The following is a 20031-nucleotide window of genomic DNA, read 5'->3' as shown; positions in this document are numbered from 1 at the left end:
GTTACCGAACCCAAAGCAGATGCCTCTGGGCAGACTCAGGGTGGATGACCATCACTCCTTCCTAAAGGGCTTTCCTCCTGGCCCTGAGAGAAAAGCAGGTGAGGGGGGAACAGGGAATAGAGGGGTTGTTGATGGTGGGGTTGGTGAACCATTCCCTCAGTGGAAGCTTTGAGGCTCCCCTTTGTGGTTGTCACGTGAACTGCTGGCCCAGGCCTGGCTGAGGCAGGTGTGGGCAGCAAGGTCCCCTCCAGGGCCCCAAGTCAGGCAGGCCCTGTGCCAGGCACACCATAGTCAGGGGCTCAATTGACCCTCAATCCATTGGCCTGCAAGCTGGGTGTCCTCAGCCCATAATAGAGATGATAAAACAGAGCTGAAGTCAAGAGTTTACCCAGGAAAAGAGTGCTGAAGCTGGGCATTTAGGCCTCACCTCATCCAGTGGTGGAGCTACGGGTATCACACAGACTCCCCTTCCGAATTCTCAATTTGTAAAGGCTGTTTACAGCTAGACTGTGGGACTAAGAAGTAATTTTTGGACTTGATAAAGGGCTTCCCAGTTTTATAAAGTGTTTTCACATTCTTTATTTCTTGTAGGCCTCACAGAACTCTATAAAGCAGGTTCATGAGGCATGATTATCTCCACTTTACAACCAAGAAAACAGGTGCAGAGATAACAACAGGTAAAACATAATAATCATCATCCTAGTTATTAATGTTTACCGTGTGCCAAGCTCTGTGCTAAGTGCTTTGCAATTGTTACCTTGTTTAATACTCAAACAACACTGATACTGTTCCCATTTTACAGAAAGGATGTGAAGGCACAGAAATGGGCACAGTTCAGGACCTAGAGCTGCAGTCTGACTTTGGAATCCAAGCTCTTCCTTACCACACCGTGCTGACACTTGTGACTCACTATGGACCACAGGTCTGGTAAAAGATGGACAGGAACTGGATTCTGCCATCTCTGATGCCCTGGGCAGTGTTCTTTCTACCACATCACACTGGCTCTGTTGTCCCCTTTCAGCATCTGAAGGTAATAATACAGGTGAAAACTTAAAAAAAAAAAAAAGAGAAAGACCAGTTACACTCAGTTCTTTGAGGAGAAAAAAAGTATTGGCAAGATGAATGAGGGTATGATGAACTGGGAGATTGGGATTGACATATATACACTAATGTGTATAAAATGGATCACTAATAAGAACCTGCTGTATAAAAAAATAAATAAAATTAAATTTAAAAAAAAAGAGATGAATGAGGGTAGACTCAGGGCACTGGGGAGGGGTGTTTGATGGGTGCACTGCCAGAGGGGAAGTCTGGGCCGTGCTCCAGGCCAAGCTCACGACTTAGCCTGGTTGTATCTCCCTGGAGTAGGGAGCATCCTGTTTGTAATTCCACACTAGTTGCTGTACGTGCTGTCTGTCTCCCTGAGTATTCTTCTAAAGCTTCTCTGTGCCAGTGGGCCGGTCTCTCTGGGGAGCCGTGGTTTCAAAATTGCAGTGTCTAGAGCTGCACTGTCCAATGCAGTGGTCACAGGCCACACGTGGCTGTGGAGCAGTGGTGATGCGGCTAGTCTCAATTGCACTGTCATGTAAGTATAAAATATTTACCAGATTTTTTTAAGACTCAGCATGAAAAAAAAGAATGTACCATATCTCATTCATAATGTTTATATTAATTACATGTTGAAATGATAATATTTTAGAGGTATTGGGTTTACTAAAATATTTTGTTAACATTAATTTTACCTGTTTCTCTTTACTTTTAAAATCACTACTAGAAAATTATGTGTGTGGCTCTTGCTGTTGGACACTACTGGAAGGCATTGATCTAAAGCTTTTGGTACTGGTGGAATGAGTACTTTGGTACTGAGCTTTTGGTACTTTTGGAATGTGCTTTGTGCTTTGTGCTTTGGTGCTTGTGCTTTGTGCTTTGGTACTGAGCTTTTGGTACTTTTGGAATGAGTACTTTGGTAATGAGCTTTTGGTACTTTTGGAATGTGCTTATGACATCTGTCGGAAGCCAGACACTCCTCAGAGCTGTCCAACGGGGAAGGCCTGTTTGTCCCACCCTCTGTGAGGTGTTGGAGGTGGCCAGGGGCGGATGGGGGTTGGGGAGAGGTGACCTTAAGGCTTTGTCTCTCTGCCAAATGGGCAAAGGGAAAAGTTCCTGCAGCCCAGTGGCAGGGGAACAGAGGAGCAGCACGTTTTCTGTGTGAACCACCCTGCTCAGTTGGCAGGATCCCTTGGTTTAAACTCATGTTACAGTATACTCCAGCAGCTATGAACTCATTTCAGTTCCTAAGATTCTAAGCTTTTTCTGGTCTTGGCCCCTCCGTCCCCTCCCCTCCCCTCCCTCCCCTCCTCTCCCTACTTGGCTGTCTCTTTAGATGGCAAGTGGGTTCTACACAGAGACCCCCTGACCCTCTCAGCTGCATTAGGTTCTCTCACTGCGTCAATTCTCTCAGTCCTTTATTTCCTCTTCACAGAACCGGTCCCACTTCGCCACCACCCTCTTGGACATAGAGTGTGTTTGATGTCTGTCTGCTCATTAAACAGAAATATCATGAGCGCAGGGACTGTGTCCGTCCACTCCTATGTCCTGCTGCCAGCATGTTCCCCTTATAACAGGGAAGAACAAATCTCACTCCATATCAGATGTTTCTTTTACTTTAACCTTTGTATTCTATTGCTTTTGCTTCCGGTTAAGAATGTTGCCTATAGCCTGAGATACATAGGATAGCCCGTTCTCAAGACTCTGACCTTTAAAGATATAACACTTTGCCATCCCTATAGAGATAAAAAGTTGCAGAACAGAGAATGACATTTGTCTTGTTGGAGGTTTACAGGAACATTTTGACCTGACCTACATGGACAGCTGCACGTTTACCTTGTTGTCATTTCCTATGGCAGCTCCCAAGGGAGCCGCGGTCACCCTCAGGCTATGGAGCACAACCCCAGCTTGGGAGGGGCGGCCACTGCCCAAGGTCACCACGTGGTGAGTGCCTGAGGGAAGCCGGGCCTGGGGGGGGGCGGTTCGCACACCTGGGGCCTTCCTCCTCACTGAGGGCGGGCCCCCCCTTCCTGTGTCCCTCTCAGAGGGGCCGTGGTCACAAGCCCAGCTTGACCCTGTTCTTTGGGCGATCCCATGCTTCTTGGGATGTGGTATCCAAGCCCTAAAACTCTCAAAGTGTTTGTGCTCATCTTGGGGACCCCCTGCAGGGCCAAAGGGAGACAACCCAGGGGGCCAGGCGGCTGGTGGGTGCAGGCACTGGGTGCAGGGGTGGGGGGCACTGAACCTCAAGCTTGGGGCTCCTTCCCACCAGATGGCAGAGTGGGAGCAGGAAGCAGTTCTGCTCGGAAGGGTCCAGAAGCCGGGCAAGGCCGGGTGGACTCAGCAGTCGCCCAGCAGGTGTCACCCTCCCTCCTCTCCAGGCCGAGACCTGGGGGCCTGCACCCTGTTCTGAGGCACTGCTCACCTCACCTCTCAGGGGGAAGGAGCCAGTGAGGAGAGCACTCAGGTGCAGAGACAGACAGACAGACAGACTGGCAGAAAATAAGTTTGACAGGCAGGAGCAAGAGTGAGCGAAAGCCAGGCTTCAGGAGAGAAAATGCTTGCCTTGAAAGGACTTCTGCTAGAGAAAGGCTGAAAGGGATGTTCTGAGGGAACATTTCAGAAGAACAGCTGAATCCATTCATCGAGCACCCCTCCTGCCCCCACACGATCAGGAGCCCTTTGCAGGCAGACCTGAAGTCACGCACCTCTTTTAACGCAATGGGTGCACACCTCAAGCCCTGCTTTGCTAGGCTTCTGCCTCGCACCAAAACACACAGAGATGATGGTGACATTGACTCATCGAGTTTGCCAAAGACAAGGAACATGGTAAAGCACAAGAACAGACAAGGAATCTGCTGAAGACAGAGGGAAGCAGAGTCCGATGAGGGAAGAGGGACACAGAAGTTAAAAGCCCCAGTGGGGAGGAAAAATGTGAGGCCATGAGGTCCACTAGGCCACTCTCCAGGGCCCTAGGGAACATCCAGGGCGAGGGGCAAGGCAGCTGGACAAGGGGGCCAAGACTTAATCCTGTACTGAATGGATTTTTCGCTAGAGGCCCCCATGGAAAAGCTTCCTGAATAGCTTTGGGAGTCCTTGAATTCAGCTCTGCACCTAGGACCCCCATCCCAAGGGTGGTCATTGGACACACCACACTGTGGGTGACCAGACTCCAGAAGGATACCTGCTCAGGAGACACCTGGGCTGGAGAAACAGTCAGACAGACCTTCAGAAAGGCAGGCAGCTGGCACACAGAGGATTCGTGAAACTGCTCATTCTTCTCTGTCTTTATTTACAACTGCTTTTCCCCTGACTCCGTTTGCTGGGTAACCGATTCTGAACAATTCATATGGGGCACACAGGCTGGCACTGGGGCTCATGGATGATGTCATTAGGAGCCTCACTGTGACCATAGGGCACACACTGCATCTTCCCTGCACAGTGAGTCAGAGCCATACGTAAGTTGACCATCTGTGGCATGGACAGCTATTTTCGAAACACTTTCAAGTCATTCTTTCAACCCTCCCTCTAACTGTGTGTGAGAAGCAGGACTGGCTGGCTGGAGGGCTAAGCCCACGCGTGTATGCCCGTTTCCCACTCAGCATGATGAAACGGAGGGACCACATCCTCCCTAGGACCTCTCCAGGCTATACACCTATTGTGCTTGCCTGCTGTTTGCCTGACCACCCAGTTCTAGCAGATTTATCAAATTCTCTTGTAGATACACTACATGGAACCCTGAGCTGAGGCTGGGGCTGGGGGGTGCAGAACTTTGAATCCCAGAGACTCAGTCTGGAGGCTTTCCAGAGACACATCTATGTCAAATCCTGGGAGGGATGAAAGACAGTGGACCGAGGAAAAGAAAGAAGAGGTAGAGAAAAAAAAAATGAGAAAGAAAGAGAATTTCCAGGTAATATAGGCAATGAGAAAGTCTAGGGGCACCCTCCTGGTACAGAACACCTAAGATGATGGATAATTATTTAACAACACCTTTTAAAATAAATGACTGGGGGACTTCCCTGGCGGTCCAGTGATTAAGACTCTGCGCTCCCACTGCAGTGGGTGCAGGTTCAATCCCTGGTCGGGGAACTAAGATCCCACATGCCGTGTGGCGCGGCAAAATAAAATAGAGTAGAATAGAATAGGATACAATACAATACAATACAATACAATACAATACAATACAGTAAAATAAAATAAAATATATAATACTGATGTGGCAGAAAAGCAAGGGAAAACCTTAGAGCCTGGGATGCAAATCCAGAAAGGTGAGGGCAGCCGGAGCCTTCGTCGCCCTGGGCACCCTGTGGTGCCTCAGGCCAGGAGCCTGGTCTTCATGGGTTGTGCCCCTGCAGCAAGGAGGATGGAGACACAGTCTGGGCTGGGAAGGGTGGGAGCCTTGTCTGAGGCCCACACAAAGCAGGATTCCACAAAGGGCAGCCCCCTCAATGCCTGTCTTATCTGTGTCCCTAGAAAGCAGAGGCTGAGGCAAAGCCTGTGTAGTAATGCCGTATTGGGATGTATGAGTCAAGGGAACAAAGTGAAGGAAAAAGGAAAGTGAGGCTGGGAGAGGAAAAGCAGTATAAAGTGGTTTGTTCCTGAGATGGCCACAGCTTCACAGAAAGTACACTGGTCACCAGGTCATGTGGGACCTCTGCCAGAGACCCAGGGAACCTCTGCCTCTTAGAACAGTTACCTACAGGGACAAAGGGCAAACAGTTTAATCCTCAGCTCTTTGTCTTCTCTTAAGTCTCTTTGGCCCACATTTCCCCTGTGGGGCGTTCACTTCCCTGCATTTCTGGGTTGTGTAACCTGGGCTCTCGGGGCAGCTGCTGGGAAAGCCAGACGCCCCATGGATGCAGGCAGGTCAGACCTAGAAGCAGAGCTGTCAAGTCTCCCAGTGCGGTGGACATGACGGAGGCTGCCCTACAGCCTTCACGTCATCCCTGGGGAGGCTAACACACCAGCAGCACTAGGAACTGAGGCTGGGAAGGCGGAAGTCTAGACTTAACAATGGCAGAGACCGTATGGGCCACCACTGGGGCACTGAGGCTAGGAAGCAGCCAGTGTTCAGAAGGCCAGCAGGGCTGAGCAGTTCTGGGGAGGCACATAAGCTGGGTCCAGTATGGAAACAGCTGGGTCCATAGAGATGGAAACAGATGGTTGATTTATAAAGGGCTATTTACAAAGGTACGGGCAAGTAGAGGCACCACAGGGACTAGTGTAGTAACCTAGTCCCACAGCATAATGGCAAAATGAACTGCTACCACCTTTAGGCTTTAAAGGACAAAGGGAAGGAGAGGTTTCCAGAACTGGATGGAGTCATGTACAGTAGATTACCTTGAGAGGAGCAGGGATCTTGGAGGGAGGAACCTAGTCAAGCTGAGGCAGCTTCACAGGAAGGAATCCAGAGGATTAAATACCTGATGTGGTCCAAATAGATCCAAATAGGCAGAGCAGGGTGGAAAAGGGTTTACTCTAGAGGGGTAAACTGAAGCTGTCTGGCATCACCATAGGTAAAATTCCAAGTAATACGAGTTCACAATCAAAAATCAAAACACACATGGAACTGAGCCAGCATGGATCAGAATTAACCAAAAACATCAAACCTCAAGACCAGACCCATGAGGACTTTGGATACAGAAATTGTAAATAAAGACTATAAAATGAGTATATTAATATATTTAAAGAAATAAAGAAAGATAGTGGGATATGATGAAATACAAGGCCATGGAAAGTAGTTTGTGTGATATAAAAACCAGTAGACGTTCTGGAAATAAAAAATACAAAATGACTGAAAATATAAAATGCAACAGATGAGTTAAGGTTAAACTCAGGAGAAGAAGAATTTGTGAACTTTAAGAAAGATCTGAAGATACTACCAGAATGCACTGCAGAAGGACAAAAGGGGAGAAAATATGAAGGAAGGTTAGGAGGCATGGTACACAGAATGAGGAAGTGTGAGCCTGTGTCTAACAAAAGTCTCCGAAGACTGTGGTGGGCAGACTCGAAGATGGTCCAATTATCCCCCCTCCTGCTATTCGCACCCTTGTGTGATCCCTTTCTCTTGAGCTGGGCAAGACCTGCAACTGGATTCTAACCATGGAATATGGATGTGGCAAAGGTGATGGGATATCATTTCTGTGAATTACGTCACAGTAGATTGTACTGTCTGTCTTGCTAGCAGACTCTCTCAATAAACTCTTTCCCCACAGGGTCTGATCAGGAGCGGCAGCTGGTGCATCTTGGAAACTTGTCATAGTCTATGCTTGAAAGTTCAAGGACAGAAGAAGGTGAAAATCACCTCAATTTCAAGGTGTGATGAGCAGCTGTTTCTCAGTGGGGAGGGGAGAGGACAACACAAGACATGGGTAAGATGTCCAGTGCCATCTCTAATGTTTAGGAACCACGAAACAAACAAAAGATTGAAAAGGATGAAACGGTCATACTTTGAAAGAGGGTCTGAAGAGCAGCAGGATGGGGTGCTAAGCCTGAGATTTCCAACGCCAGGTGCACACACAAACTTTCACTCTCTGGTATAAAAAACGAATCAGAGCAATGAGTTGACAGCTTATTAACAGGTGGGATTCCACTCCATCCACGGGCCATTGTTAATATCATTATGGCAGAGTGCCATTGTTGAGGTGTTACCGAACCAAACTTGGGTCCCCTGGCTCCTGTGCAGTAAAGCCAGTCTGCTGACACTGGGTTGTGGTGAAGGAAAGTGCAGTGTTTATCATAAGATGCCAGACAAGGAGTCTGGGGCAGCTAGTGCTCAAAAAACCTGAACTCCATGATGGGTTTCAGGGAGGCATTTTTAAAGGCCAGGTGAGGGAGGGGGCATTGAGGGGTATGTGATCAGCTCGTGCACAATTCTCTGATTGGCTGATGGTGAGGTAACAGGGTGGTGTCACAGGAGCTAACATTATCAATCCTCAGGCTCCAGTAGGTCTGGGGCCTATGTGTTCTTGGCCATCAAGTAGTTAACTTCTTCCATTTGGTGGTGGTTTTAGCATTGTAAAACTACTCAGGAAATGTGCAGCAAATACTGTTATCTAGGTACTTCAGAGGGGAACTGAAACAGAGTCCTTGCGGGGAGGGGTCTGTCCTGGGAAGGCCCCACAGGGTCCTGCTCAGTTACAGAGAGAATATAGTTTACAAAAGCAAAATCTTCTCCCAACCCAGAAAACTTCTCCACAAAGGTAGCAGAGGAAGAAAGCTGTTTTATTATTGAATATACTATATTAAACCAGAATGTGATCGCATAACAGACAATCCGCAAAGAGATTGCAAAGATGGAAAGTAATCGCACCCCCCTACATAGCCAAGCAGATACAGCCCATTACACACACTTTCTCAAGGTGAACAATAACTAGTCCCCTAGTAAGAGGAGCAGTACCTTTTGTCACACGTAGTTGGTTCCAAATTTACCTAAGTAATCGGGGAGACCCCTTGTGTTGGCTTTAATCAGAGGAGAAACAAACTTCTCATTGCAAATTGGAACAGAGAGTACCAAAGTTAGGTTCTTATCCTCCCACAGAAACTGGGAGATGGTTTGCATTTCAGAAAGATGGCTCCCAGGTCCTCAGGAAATGATCCTCAGTTATGAGGTCATTATAAAGATTTATGTACATTTGAAAAGAACAAAGAAATTCTGAAACAAAAGGGAGGGGGAGAGAAGTCTCCTCCCTTATTTGCAACAAGGAGAGTTAACCCTCTATTTTTATTCTGTATTTGATCTTAACACCATCCAGTGTATTTTCTGTGGCCATTTTTCCCCTCATAGTTGACAACATATATGTACTTTGATTCGTTAATTCCACATTTAAGAATTCCCCAGGCAGTCAGCTCTACCCGCCACCAGAGCCTCCCATCAAGCCTCTTAGATAGCCTCAACCACCAGAGGGCAGACAGCAGAAGCAAGAAAAACTACAATCCTGCAGCCTGTGGACCAAAAACCACAGTTAGAGAAAGATAGACAAGATGAAAAGGCAGAGGGCTATGTACCAGATGAAGGAACAAGAAAAAACCCCAGAAAAACAACTAAATGAAATGGAGATAGGCAACCTTCCAGAGAAAGAATTCAGAATAATGATAGTGAAGATGATCCAGGACCTCGGAATAAGAATGGAGGCAAAGACTGAGAAGATGCAAGAAATGATTAACAAAGACCTAGAAGAATTAAAGAACAAACAAACAGAGATGACCAATACAATAACTGAAATGAAAACTACACTAGAAGGAATCAATAGCAGAATAACTGAGGCAGAAGAACGGATAAGTGACCTGGAAGACAGAATGGTGGAATTCACTGCTGCGGAACAGACTAAAGAAAAAAGAATGAAAAGAAATGAAGACAGCCTAAGAGACCTCTGGGACAACATTAAACGCAACAACATTCGCATTATAGGGGTCCCAGAAGGAGAAGAGAGAGAGAAAGGACCAGAGAAAATATTTGAAGAGATTATAGTCGAAAACTTCCCTAACATGGGAAAGGAAATAGCCACCCAAGTCCAGGAAGCGCAGAGAGTCCCATACAGGATAAACCCAAGGAGAAACACGCCGAGACACATAGTAATCAAAGTGGCAAAAATTAAAGACAAAGAAAAATCATTGAAAGCAGCATGGGAAAAACGACAAATAACATACAAGGGAACTCCCATAAGGTTAACAGCTGATTTCTCAGCAGAAACTCTGCAAGCCAGAAGGGAGTGGCATGATATACTTAAAGTGATGAAAGGGAAGAACCTACAACCAAGATTACTCTACCCGGCAAGGATCTCATTTAGATTTGATGGAGAAATCAAAAGCTTTAGAGACAAGCAAAAGCTAAGAGAATTCAGCACCACCAAACCAGCTCTACAACAAATGCTAAAGGAACTTCTCTAAGTGGGAAACACAAGAGAAGAAAAGGACCTACAAAAACAAACCCAAAACTATTAAGAAAATGGTCATAGGAACATACTTATCGATAATTACCTTAAACGTGAATGGATTAAATGCCCCAACCAAAAGACATAGACTGGCTGAATGGATACAAAAACAAGACCCATATATATGCTGTCTACAAGAGACCCACTTTAGACCTAGGGACACATACAGACTGAAAGTGAGGGGATGGAAAAAGATATTCCATGCAAATGGAAATCAAAAGAAAGCTGGAGTAGCTATACTCATATCAGATAAAATAGACTTTAAAATAAAGAATGTTACAAGAGACAAGGAAGGACACTACATAATGATCAAGGGATCAATCCAAGAAGAAGATATAACAATTATAAATATATATGCACCCAACATAGGGGCACCACAATACGTAAGGCAGCTGCTAACAGCTATAAAAGAGGAAATCGACAGTAGCACAATAACAGTGGGGGACTTTAACACCTCACTTACACCAATGGACAGATCATCCAAGATGAAAATAAATAAGGAAACAGAAGCTTTAAATGACACAATAGACCAAATAGATTTAATTGATATTTATTGGACATTCCATCCAAAAACAGCAGATTACACTTTCTTCTCAAGTGCACACGGAACGTTCTCCAGGATAGATCACGTCTGGGTCACAAATCAAGCCTCAGTAAATTTAAGAAAATGGAAATCATATCAAGCATCTTTTCTGACCACAACGCTAAGAGATTAGAAATGAATTACAGGGAAAAAAACGTAAAAAACACAAACACATGGAGGCTAAACAATACATTACTAAATAACCAAGAGATCACTGAAGAAATCAAAGAGGAAATAAAAAAATACCTAGAGACAAATGACAATAAAAACACGACGACCCAAAGCCTATGGGATGCAGCGAAAACCGTTCTAAGAGGGAAGTTTATAGCTATACAAGCCTACCTAAAGAAACAAGAAAAATCTCAAGTAAACAATCTAACCTTACACCTAAAGAAACTAGAGAAAGAAGAACAAACAAAACCCAAAGTTAGCAGAAGGAAAGAAATCATAAAGATCAGAGCAGAAATAAATGAAATAGAAACAAAGGAAAAAAAAAAAAAAAAAGAATTGCCCAGGAGATGTTGAAACATGTTTTTAAAATGTATGTTCAAGTGTACTTTTACAACATTATTTACGATAGAAAAAAAAATTGAAATCAACCCAAATCCCAAATTCCAAAATAAGGAAGCAGTTGAAAAAAGTTAGAGACTTCTGTATGATGAGGCATTATGCATTAAAATGGCATTTATGAGGAAGTTTTCAATGACATGAAAAAACCCCTAGGACCTAGAAGTCTGTATACAGTGTGTTGTCAACTATGAGGACCTGGGAGCCATCTTTCTGAAATGTAATATGAGCTTAAAGGAGGTGGGAAGGGTAAGAGAACTAAATCCTCAACTTCCTCAACAGCAAATCAACAGAAAATAAAAGTTATGAATTGAGAAATAGCAGGATAAGCCTACTATTTAGAAGTTTTGATAGTAAATACCAGAGGGGGAAAAACAACTAAAAGTATCTTTGGTGATCCTTTTTGGAGTGGGGGGCTAGTGTGTGGGGGGGGACAAGGGGCAGCTATATTTTGTTATGAACTTTGAATACTGTTTAAATTTTTTGCATATATTATAGGGCTAAAAGTAAAAATTAAGTACAATTTTAAAATCCCCTGCATACCACTCTTCCCCCTGACCCTTGAAAAAACATATGAACTTTTCCGTATTTCATAGGTCAGAAAGCTATTTTTATTTCTGTTCTGCTGTTTTTCTGGAAATGAAACTATTTTGATGTTCTCAGTGAACCCTCTGACTCATACCTGGAGAGGTATTAGCATTTACGACCTCAGAGATTTCTACATCTCTCCTGCTCAAATGAAGGACTCTATGGTCCTCCTCTCCCTTCTTTGAATTTCCCACCTCCTGGCAGTTATCAGGGGCTGAAGAGAAAGCCTATTCCTCACCAGATGGTGGGCAGTGTTTTGGTAAGAGTGTTGAGATATGACTTAGTTATAAAGGAGTTGGTTAGGGTAGGGTTGTGATCTGTAGCAGGTTCCCTGGTGTCCCCTGAAACCTAACATTTTCACAGAACTTTGGTGCCTGGGTTTAAGCTGATCTTCCCATTTATTAGCTCTGTGACCTTGGACAAGTTACTTAGCTAATTTAAGCTTCTGCTTCCTCATTAACAAAGTGGGAAAAATAGTAGAAACCCATCCTTCTTAGAGTTTTGGTGATAATTAAATGGGACACTCTATGTGACCATGTATGTAGTGTACCAAGTTGGAGTGTTCAATACATTGGCTATGATCAGTATTATCTATTAGAACAATGTTGACCCTCTGCAAATCATGCCGTTAGCCTGAATGGTACTGAAAATAACTCAATTCAGTGTGTGTGTGTGTGTGTGTGTGTGTGTGTGTGTGTGTGTGTGTGTGTGTAATTTCCCTTGAGACTTTCTCTTTGACCCATGGGTTATTCAGAAGTGTGTTGTTTACTTTCCAAGTGTTTGGAAATTTTTCTGTTATTGATTTCTAGTTAAGTTCCATTATGGTCAGAGAATACACTCTGTATGATTTAAATTCTTTTAAATTTGTTGAGGTTTATTTTATGGCCCAAGATATGGTCTCTATTAGTATTTGATCTTTGAACACTTAAAAAGAATGTGTATTCTGCTGTTGTTGGGTATTCTATAAATGTCAATTAGATCCTGTTAGTCAATGGTAGAGTTGAGTTCTTCTAGATCCTGATTTTCTGTCTGGTTGCTTTATCTATTGTTGAGGGGGGGTTGTTAAAATCCACAATATCATTGTTGCTGTGTCTTTTTCTCCTTTAGTTTATCAGGTTTTGCTTCATATATTTTTCAGCTCTGTTGACTGGTGCATACACATTTACAGATGCTATATCTTCTTGGTGGATTGACCCTTTTATCATAGCATCTGTAAATGTGTATGCACCAGTCAACAGAGCTGAAAAATATATGACGCAAAACCTGATAGAACTAAAGGAAAAAAAGACACATCAACAATGGTAATTCTGGACTTAACAACCCTCCCTCAACAGTAGGTAAAGCAACTAGACAGAAAATCAGGATCTAGAAGAACTCAACTCTTTTGTAATAACAGGAAGAAGATCCTAAAGAAGCAGCATGGTTAATAAGCAGTGGGTGCTTTTTCTGTACCCAACAGCCTAAGACATAGCTAGGAACTCATTTTACAGGTGAGAAACTTGTGCACTGGGTCACAATGTGGCTGAGCTGGGATTCAAGCCCAGGTTGAGAGCACCTGAAGCCGTGATTCTTCATTCCCATCTCTTTTCTTATCCATTTGTCTCTTTCCAGTCACTCACTTCTGGTGAAACCTGTGTCCTTTCATGTCTGTCCCCTGGCAGCTGTTCACAGCAAGGCCCTGTAAGGTGGAGGTTAGAGGGACCCACGCTGGAGCCACGCTGCCTGATTCACATTCCTGTCTGGATTAGCCAGGTGACCTCAGCAAGTTACTCAACCTCCACTCCCTCATGTTCTTCACTTATAAAACAGGCATAATAACGGACTTGCTTCATAGAGCTGTTAGAAAATTAAGTAAACTGATATTTGTAAAGCTCCTAGAACAATGCCTGGCACAGTCAGTATTAATTAAGTCCTTGCTGTTATTCCTTCCACAGCATTACACAATCGGTCCCTTTTCCTGGAACCGTCTTTCTCCATTGTCAACCATATTCAAGATTTTTTTTTTTTACATTTATCTTGTGGCTTAGAGTGCCTCTGGCCCACTGTCACTTGTCACCAGGTATATGTGTATCCAGTTTGAGAAACGGGAATGTGTACTGGGCTGAGCAGGAAGCCTGGACTCTCACAGGTGCTCAGTAAATGATCACAATTTTGAGCTATTAGGGAAGAGGACTCCCTTTAATTCTCATAAGAGTTCTATGAGGGAAATCCATATTTGTTATTCCCATTACAAGTGAGGAATGTGAGGAAGAAGGAGGTTGAATAATTTTGCCCAAGGGCGTATGGCTAATAATAGGTAGGGTTTTGATTTAGTCCATCTGGCTCCCGTGTATGTCCCCTCACCCCTGCCTTACACTACCTCCCCGGGAAATAGCCTGTGCAGGACGGACCAGAAAGAAGACAGTGTCACCCGGGTGGGGATTGTCAAGGAATGAGTGACTGGGGAGAGTGAGGAAGCTATCACTGCAGTTCGAGTGAGAGATACTGTGGATTCGGATATATTTTGAAGGTGGAAGCAACAAGATGTGCTAATGGATTGGAAGTGCGGGGTGAGGCAAAGAGAGGAGTTAGTGGATTATGTTTTTGGCTTGAGCAACTGGGGATGTAGATGTCATTCATCCAGAGGCAAATTCCACCAGGTTTGTGGAAGGTGAATCAAGAATTTTATGTGGGATACATTTCACTTAGATGCATCAAATGGAACTGTTGAGTAGGCTACTGCATGTACAAATCAAGTTCAAGAAAGAAATACAGGGGCTTCCCTGGTGGCGCAGTGGTTGAGAATCTGCCTGCCAATGCAGGGGACACGGGTTCGAGCCCTGGTCTGGGAAGATCCCACATGCCGCGGAGCGACTAGGCCCGTGAGCCACAACTACTGAGCCTGCGCGTCTGGAGCCTGTGCTTCGCAACAAGAGAGGCCGCGATAGTGAGAGGCCAGCACACCGCGATGAAGAGTGGCCCCCACTTGCCGCAACTAGAGAAAGCCCTCGCACAGAAACGAAGACCCAACACAGCCAAAAATAAATAAATAAATAAATAAATAAACCAAAAAAAAAAAAAAAGAAAGAAATACAGGCTAGACTAGAGAAATTAATGTGGGCATGACCAGCCTGTTGATGTTTAATCCCATGGTATTAAAGCCATGGGAATGAGTGACTGCACCTAGTTGGGTGGACAGAGAGGAGGAGAGGTCCACGGGCTAAGCCTCCTGACACAGACTGAACTTGAGTAAGGGGTGGCAGTGTGTGAAACAGCTGTTTTGATTGATTCTAGTTTTTCAGTGAAATCAGAAGCAAGACCATTGATTGGCTGAGAATGGGGACAGAGTATCGGGGTGAAATGGTTGTTTGGGAGGTTGGGAGGCTGAGTTGATCAGGGACATTGAGTAGAATCGCCCGGCAATGAGGAAAGCCAGCTTGAGGCTTGTTGTCAGGAACTAAGTGCAACTAGGCAGGAGGTAATGTGTGTTTCAACCAGGAGCTGCTGAGTGGAGCAGACAGACGGTGGGCTTAGGAGAGCTGAGGTTCAGGTGGGTGAGTGTGAGACGGGAGGTTCCCTGAATCAGCCTCCTTTCTGCTCCCCGAGACCTTGGTCCTATTTTCAATGCTGGTTGAGTTTTCACTGGTGCCTTCCTGGTCTCTTTGACCCCTGTGCATCTCCCTGCCTTGCTCACCCCCTTCACCCCTCCAGGCCTCAGCCATCCTCCTCCACTTCCTCTCCTGCCCCCTCCTTCAGTTTCTCATCCTGAGGAAGTCGAGCCCACAAGCCAGCTCAACCAGAAGAACTGGAACCAGCACTTCAGAAGGGCTCAGTAATAGTGACTTTCTCTATTTAACAAAGATTCCTACCTGCATGCCAACAGCAGGGCTGTTTTTCTTAGAATGCAGGCTCATTGAAGTCAGAGGAAGCAGCTTGTCCACCCATCAACAAATGTGGCCCAAGGCATACTCGTTGTTAGGTCCATTGTGAGATGTGAAGGTGGTCTCTGAGCCGTTCCCTCTGCCGTCTTCCTTAAGGAGCTTGTTGTCCGGCGGCAGAGGTTGACCCAGGTGGAAAGGACTGCAGTGGACATTGGGATGTGCCCCTGGTCTCCCTTCAGACTGAAGGACTTATTCCCCCAGCTTCTGGGAGTGCTGCGGGCAGGTGGCCCCCTGCTGTCAGCCGTCTCAGGAATTGTTTTGGCTGAAGAAAGCCCCCTAGCCAAAGGTCTAGCCTGCATCAAATGACTGATCTACACCAGGTTATAAAGGCCCAACTTTCTCAACCCAAATTCGAGGCATCTCAGAAGGGTCATTCCAGTTTCAGAGCTCCCTGGGAGGGTGAGCTGAGGCCTTCAGAGCTTCACCTCTCTGTCTCCCCAGTTCTTGCCTCCCTCTACTCCCTCTCACAGATGTTGACCCCAAGGGCACCCCTTAATCAACTCCCTGCACCCTCATCTCCCTCTCAGAGTCTGCTTCTGGGGAACCCAACTTGCAACATTTGGTGCCGGGAGTGACCCAAGAAAGCAGCCGCTAAGATGGAATTGGTTTTCTTGGTGTAGCAGTAACACCACACCAGGACTCTAAAGTAATCCCTTCCCTGAATTCCTTGTTTTCTACAAATTCATAATCGCATGTGTCACCTTCTGGCCCAAAGCCCACGTCCTTCCTCTAGTGTAAATTGTTCCCACACTTTCTCCTCTGCTCCCCCAGTCTCCAGACCATAGCCCTGTTTCATGGGTAGGCATGATGACACGGAGGTTTGTGCCTACTTCTGTCATGCTGGCATCTTGTGTTCTGGGCTGAGAGACAGGTCAGAACTCAGGGCTGCCAGAGCAACTGGAAGCTGTGGGAGCAGGAATGCCAGGAAGGAGGGAGCTAAAGGCAGAGCACTGAAATCTATGAGAAAACTCCCCTCCTGGTCTTGGCCCACCTCTCCTCTATGGGCTTCTTTCTTTTTTTTTTTAATCTTTGCATCATTTAATGTTATGAAAATTCATCAGGATCAATAAGAATAGAGGTACAATATCGTTTTGAATGCCCATGTATAAATACTATAATTTAACTAATCCTCTACTGTTGGGCATTTGGAGTGTTTCCATTTGTTGGTAAGGTTAATTTTTGTGTCTGTGGGCTTATTTCTTAAAACTGAGGGAAGACCACTTATGATGTAATTCTGTTCCCAGTGGGAAGCAGGGCTCCAGTGTTGCCAGGACTATCCCATCTCTTGGGTTTGTTTATGCTGCTGGCAGCATGACAGGCTCGGGGCCACAGGGGAAGGGAGGGCTGCCGCCAGGGAGGAGCCAGTTTATGGTCAGGGAGACTGATGCCTAAAGGCAGGATTGGCTAAAATACCCAGTCCTGTGAACTTCACTCCCACCACCTCAATGGTAGATGGGGTGACAGTTGATAAGGAGACACGGGAAATGGTCTTGGGTTCCCAAGAAGCAGACCTGAGACAAGGATTCGGGTGTAGGTAGTTTATTGGGAGGTGGTTCTGATTTTGGTGGTGAAAAGCTGGAAGAAGGACCTCGGTTCTTGCCTTCTTTGAAGAAAGAATTCAGCAAAGAGACCAAGATTGTGAAAAAGATATAAGTGTTTATTAGAAGCATGTGAAGGAACACACAGGTGAACTCGCAGTGAGTTTTGTGCAATGGGACAGCTTAGGTTGCTTAAATAGGGGCAGTCTTCCGGTTTTTTTCCTGGCCAATCATCTCCATATCTGGTCCCAGTGTGGGCACGCATCTCTCAGCCAAGATGGACTCCAGCTGGCGTCTTGTTCCTCCTTTTGTCCTTCCCCTAGACTGAGGACCTTCTCTGAGCATGTGTCAGGCCAGGAAATCCATGAGAATGCACCCAATCAGGGCCCAATGCTCCCGCTGGTATCCCAACTGAAGCATCAGCAGGAGACCAGCTGCAGCTGCTCAGCCTGGGGCCTATATAACCCCTACCTCAGTTCCAGGCAGCAGGGATGAGGAAGTCAGGACGTGAAAGAAGGAAGGGAAAGAAACTGACCTGATGTTACTGAGTAGCTTCTGCTGTGAGGACCTGAGGCCTAATCCCACTGGGGACCCTCTGAGACAGGGCCAGGACTCGGGTGACGCGCTCAGCATGCCAAATTAAGGAGGGACCCACTCTCGCACGACCCTGGTAGGTGCCGTCTAAAATTTTGCACCCTGGTGCCTCTCTTGCCTTGTCCTAGTCCCTGCCCTGCTCTGTGCAGAACTAACATCACAATCGTCCTACCAACAACTGGGAGCTGAGGCCTCTCGGCGCTGACCCCATTCTCCACTGATTAAGCGTTGCCCCTGGGTTGTTAAATCTGGGCGCTTCCAGCCCTGAGGCAGGAGTCAGAGGGAGGAAGCTTCTGGTCCTCCAGGAACTGCCCACTGTAGGTGAGATGAACTCAGGTTGGCTAAGAGCACACAGGCCTGGGCATCCATAGCACCTGCAGTGGACGGAGAGGATGTGTTTAGAAACAGAGTTCAGGGAGCCTGGAGTATTTCCCTCCTCTCCCCGGGGCCCACCCGCTTCTGCTTCTTTGACGTTTGAAGCCATTAAAGGAAAATTTCAAGAGAATCCCTTGGAGGACTAGACTATGTCTCCTGGAATCCGAAGATTCCAGGACTGGTAGCCTCCTCATGCCTGTGAAGTCCTCAAGGTGAGGTGTCTCTGTGGCAGAGCAAGAGGTGGGCTACCTGGGAAGGTATCACCCAGGTCAGTGGCGGGAGTTTCTAAAGAAATGCACAGAGATGCTCCATGGGAAAGAGGCAGCCTCAGGCACTGCCACACAGAGGGCATCAGTGCCAGGCTGTGACCAGAGCAGCCCTGATAGACCCTCTCTGCTCTCCACCTTTCCTCCCCATCTGAACCCAGCCCTGGAGGAAGAAGGGCAGCAGATTGAGTGGGGAGGGGAGAAGGGAAGGATGAGGAGGAGAAGCCACCCACTCCCCTCCCCCAGGACAGTTTCCTCAGCCTGAGGAGGCCCAGGTTGGAGGACCAGGAAGCGTTAAGTGGATAAGAGATCGATGCTTTGATATTTTATTGGACTGAACTTTTTAAAATACGTTTAAAAAAAAGAGTATTAACAGCCAAGTGTGACTCAGAAAGGTGTGGGGTTTCCACGTAGGGAAGAATGAGTCAACAGTCAGCAGTACGGGTTTGCAGGGGCAGTGGTGGGAGAGAAAAATGTCATTTTCTGGTGTTGTCCTCCTGGGTTCATTCATTTGTTAAACCTATGTCCTCTATTCTAGCTTTGCCCAAATGTGCTAAAATGGCGCTATTTAAAAATTCTGTCTGTATTTCTAGAATTTGTTCAGAATTCGGAAGAGAGTTGTGGTTAATTGGCACACCCCCTGCCCCCACCAGCCAGTGAGGGCCCGGCCCCTGTGTGCTGATGCTGCTTCCAAAGCAAGGGGACTGTTGGGAGCCGAGAAGCCACCCCAGTCGAGCCTGTTGCAGCCTCTCCCCCAAGAGAGGCCCCAGAGGTTGAGATATTGATACAATCACCGTAGCCAAGACAGGAAGCTCTAAGAACTAGAATATTAATAGTAAGACCAGAATTGACATTCATCCAGGGCTCAGTGTTACTGCTGTCCCAGCTGCCTATGGCCAGCGTTGTTATTAAATAGCTTGAACATCATCTCTGAGAAAAGCTGGACGCCCCCCATGCTTGCTGATGGCTCGGTGTTGGATACCAAAGGGATTCTCCTTCTCACCTGAGGCAATAGAAGGAAGGGTCAGTCTCGCTCAGGGCTTGCAGATGTAACATGCACACAGATCACCTGGGCTCTTGTCAAAATGCAGTCGGATCCAGAGTAGGGCCAGGATTATGCATTTCTAACTAGCTCCCAGGTGGTGTCTGTGCTTTGGTGCATGACCACATTTCCAGCAGCAAAGATCCAGAACAGTGGTTCTCCACCTTCGCTGCATATTAGAATCACATGGGGGAATTTGCAAAAAACTCACATTCAGATTTCATTGGTCTGGAGTGGGATTCTGACCCTGATGTTTTTTAAATTCCCCTATAATTCTATAAACTGCTAAGATTGAGAAATATTGATTTAGAATAAGAATCATAACTGTTATTTGTTTATTTCATAACTGTTATTTATTTATGGACGATAAATGTGGTTGAGGAGTTAATGCCTGCATGGACAAAGGATGATGATTCTTCTAATTCTCTCCAGGTGAGGGTGAAAATGCCTAGGAAGTGTCACCCCACCTGCACCCTGATACCTCACGCCAGTGCAGGAAATGGCTGCTGATAAAATCACCCTTCCACCCCAACCTCATCCAGAAAGGCTAGGACAGCCCCTTGAGTGGATTGTGGTTG

The 20031-nt window shown here is 46.1% G+C and overlaps 1 protein-coding gene across 5 annotated transcripts in view; it reads left to right on the top strand.

Annotated features, from left to right (window-relative positions):
* The window catches only part of CCR8 (C-C motif chemokine receptor 8), a 155116-nt gene that overhangs the window by 92457 nt on the left and 42628 nt on the right, over nucleotides 1-20031 (top strand). For all 5 annotated transcript variants that reach the window (XM_082412924.1, XM_082412926.1, XM_082412922.1 and 2 more), the window contains 3 exons: nucleotides 1-98; nucleotides 803-2991; nucleotides 7263-7418. In XM_082412924.1, the coding sequence (XP_082269050.1) occupies nucleotides 2938-2991; nucleotides 7263-7418 (210 nt within the window). In that variant the 5' untranslated portion in view covers nucleotides 1-98; nucleotides 803-2937. The remainder of the gene's footprint in view (nucleotides 99-802; nucleotides 2992-7262; nucleotides 7419-20031) is intronic.

This window comes from Balaenoptera physalus (genome assembly GCF_965194825.1).
Source record: "Balaenoptera physalus genome assembly, chromosome: 11".
NCBI classification, from domain to species: domain Eukaryota; kingdom Metazoa; phylum Chordata; class Mammalia; order Artiodactyla; family Balaenopteridae; genus Balaenoptera; species Balaenoptera physalus.
This window is presented reverse-complemented; position numbering and strand designations above follow the sequence as displayed.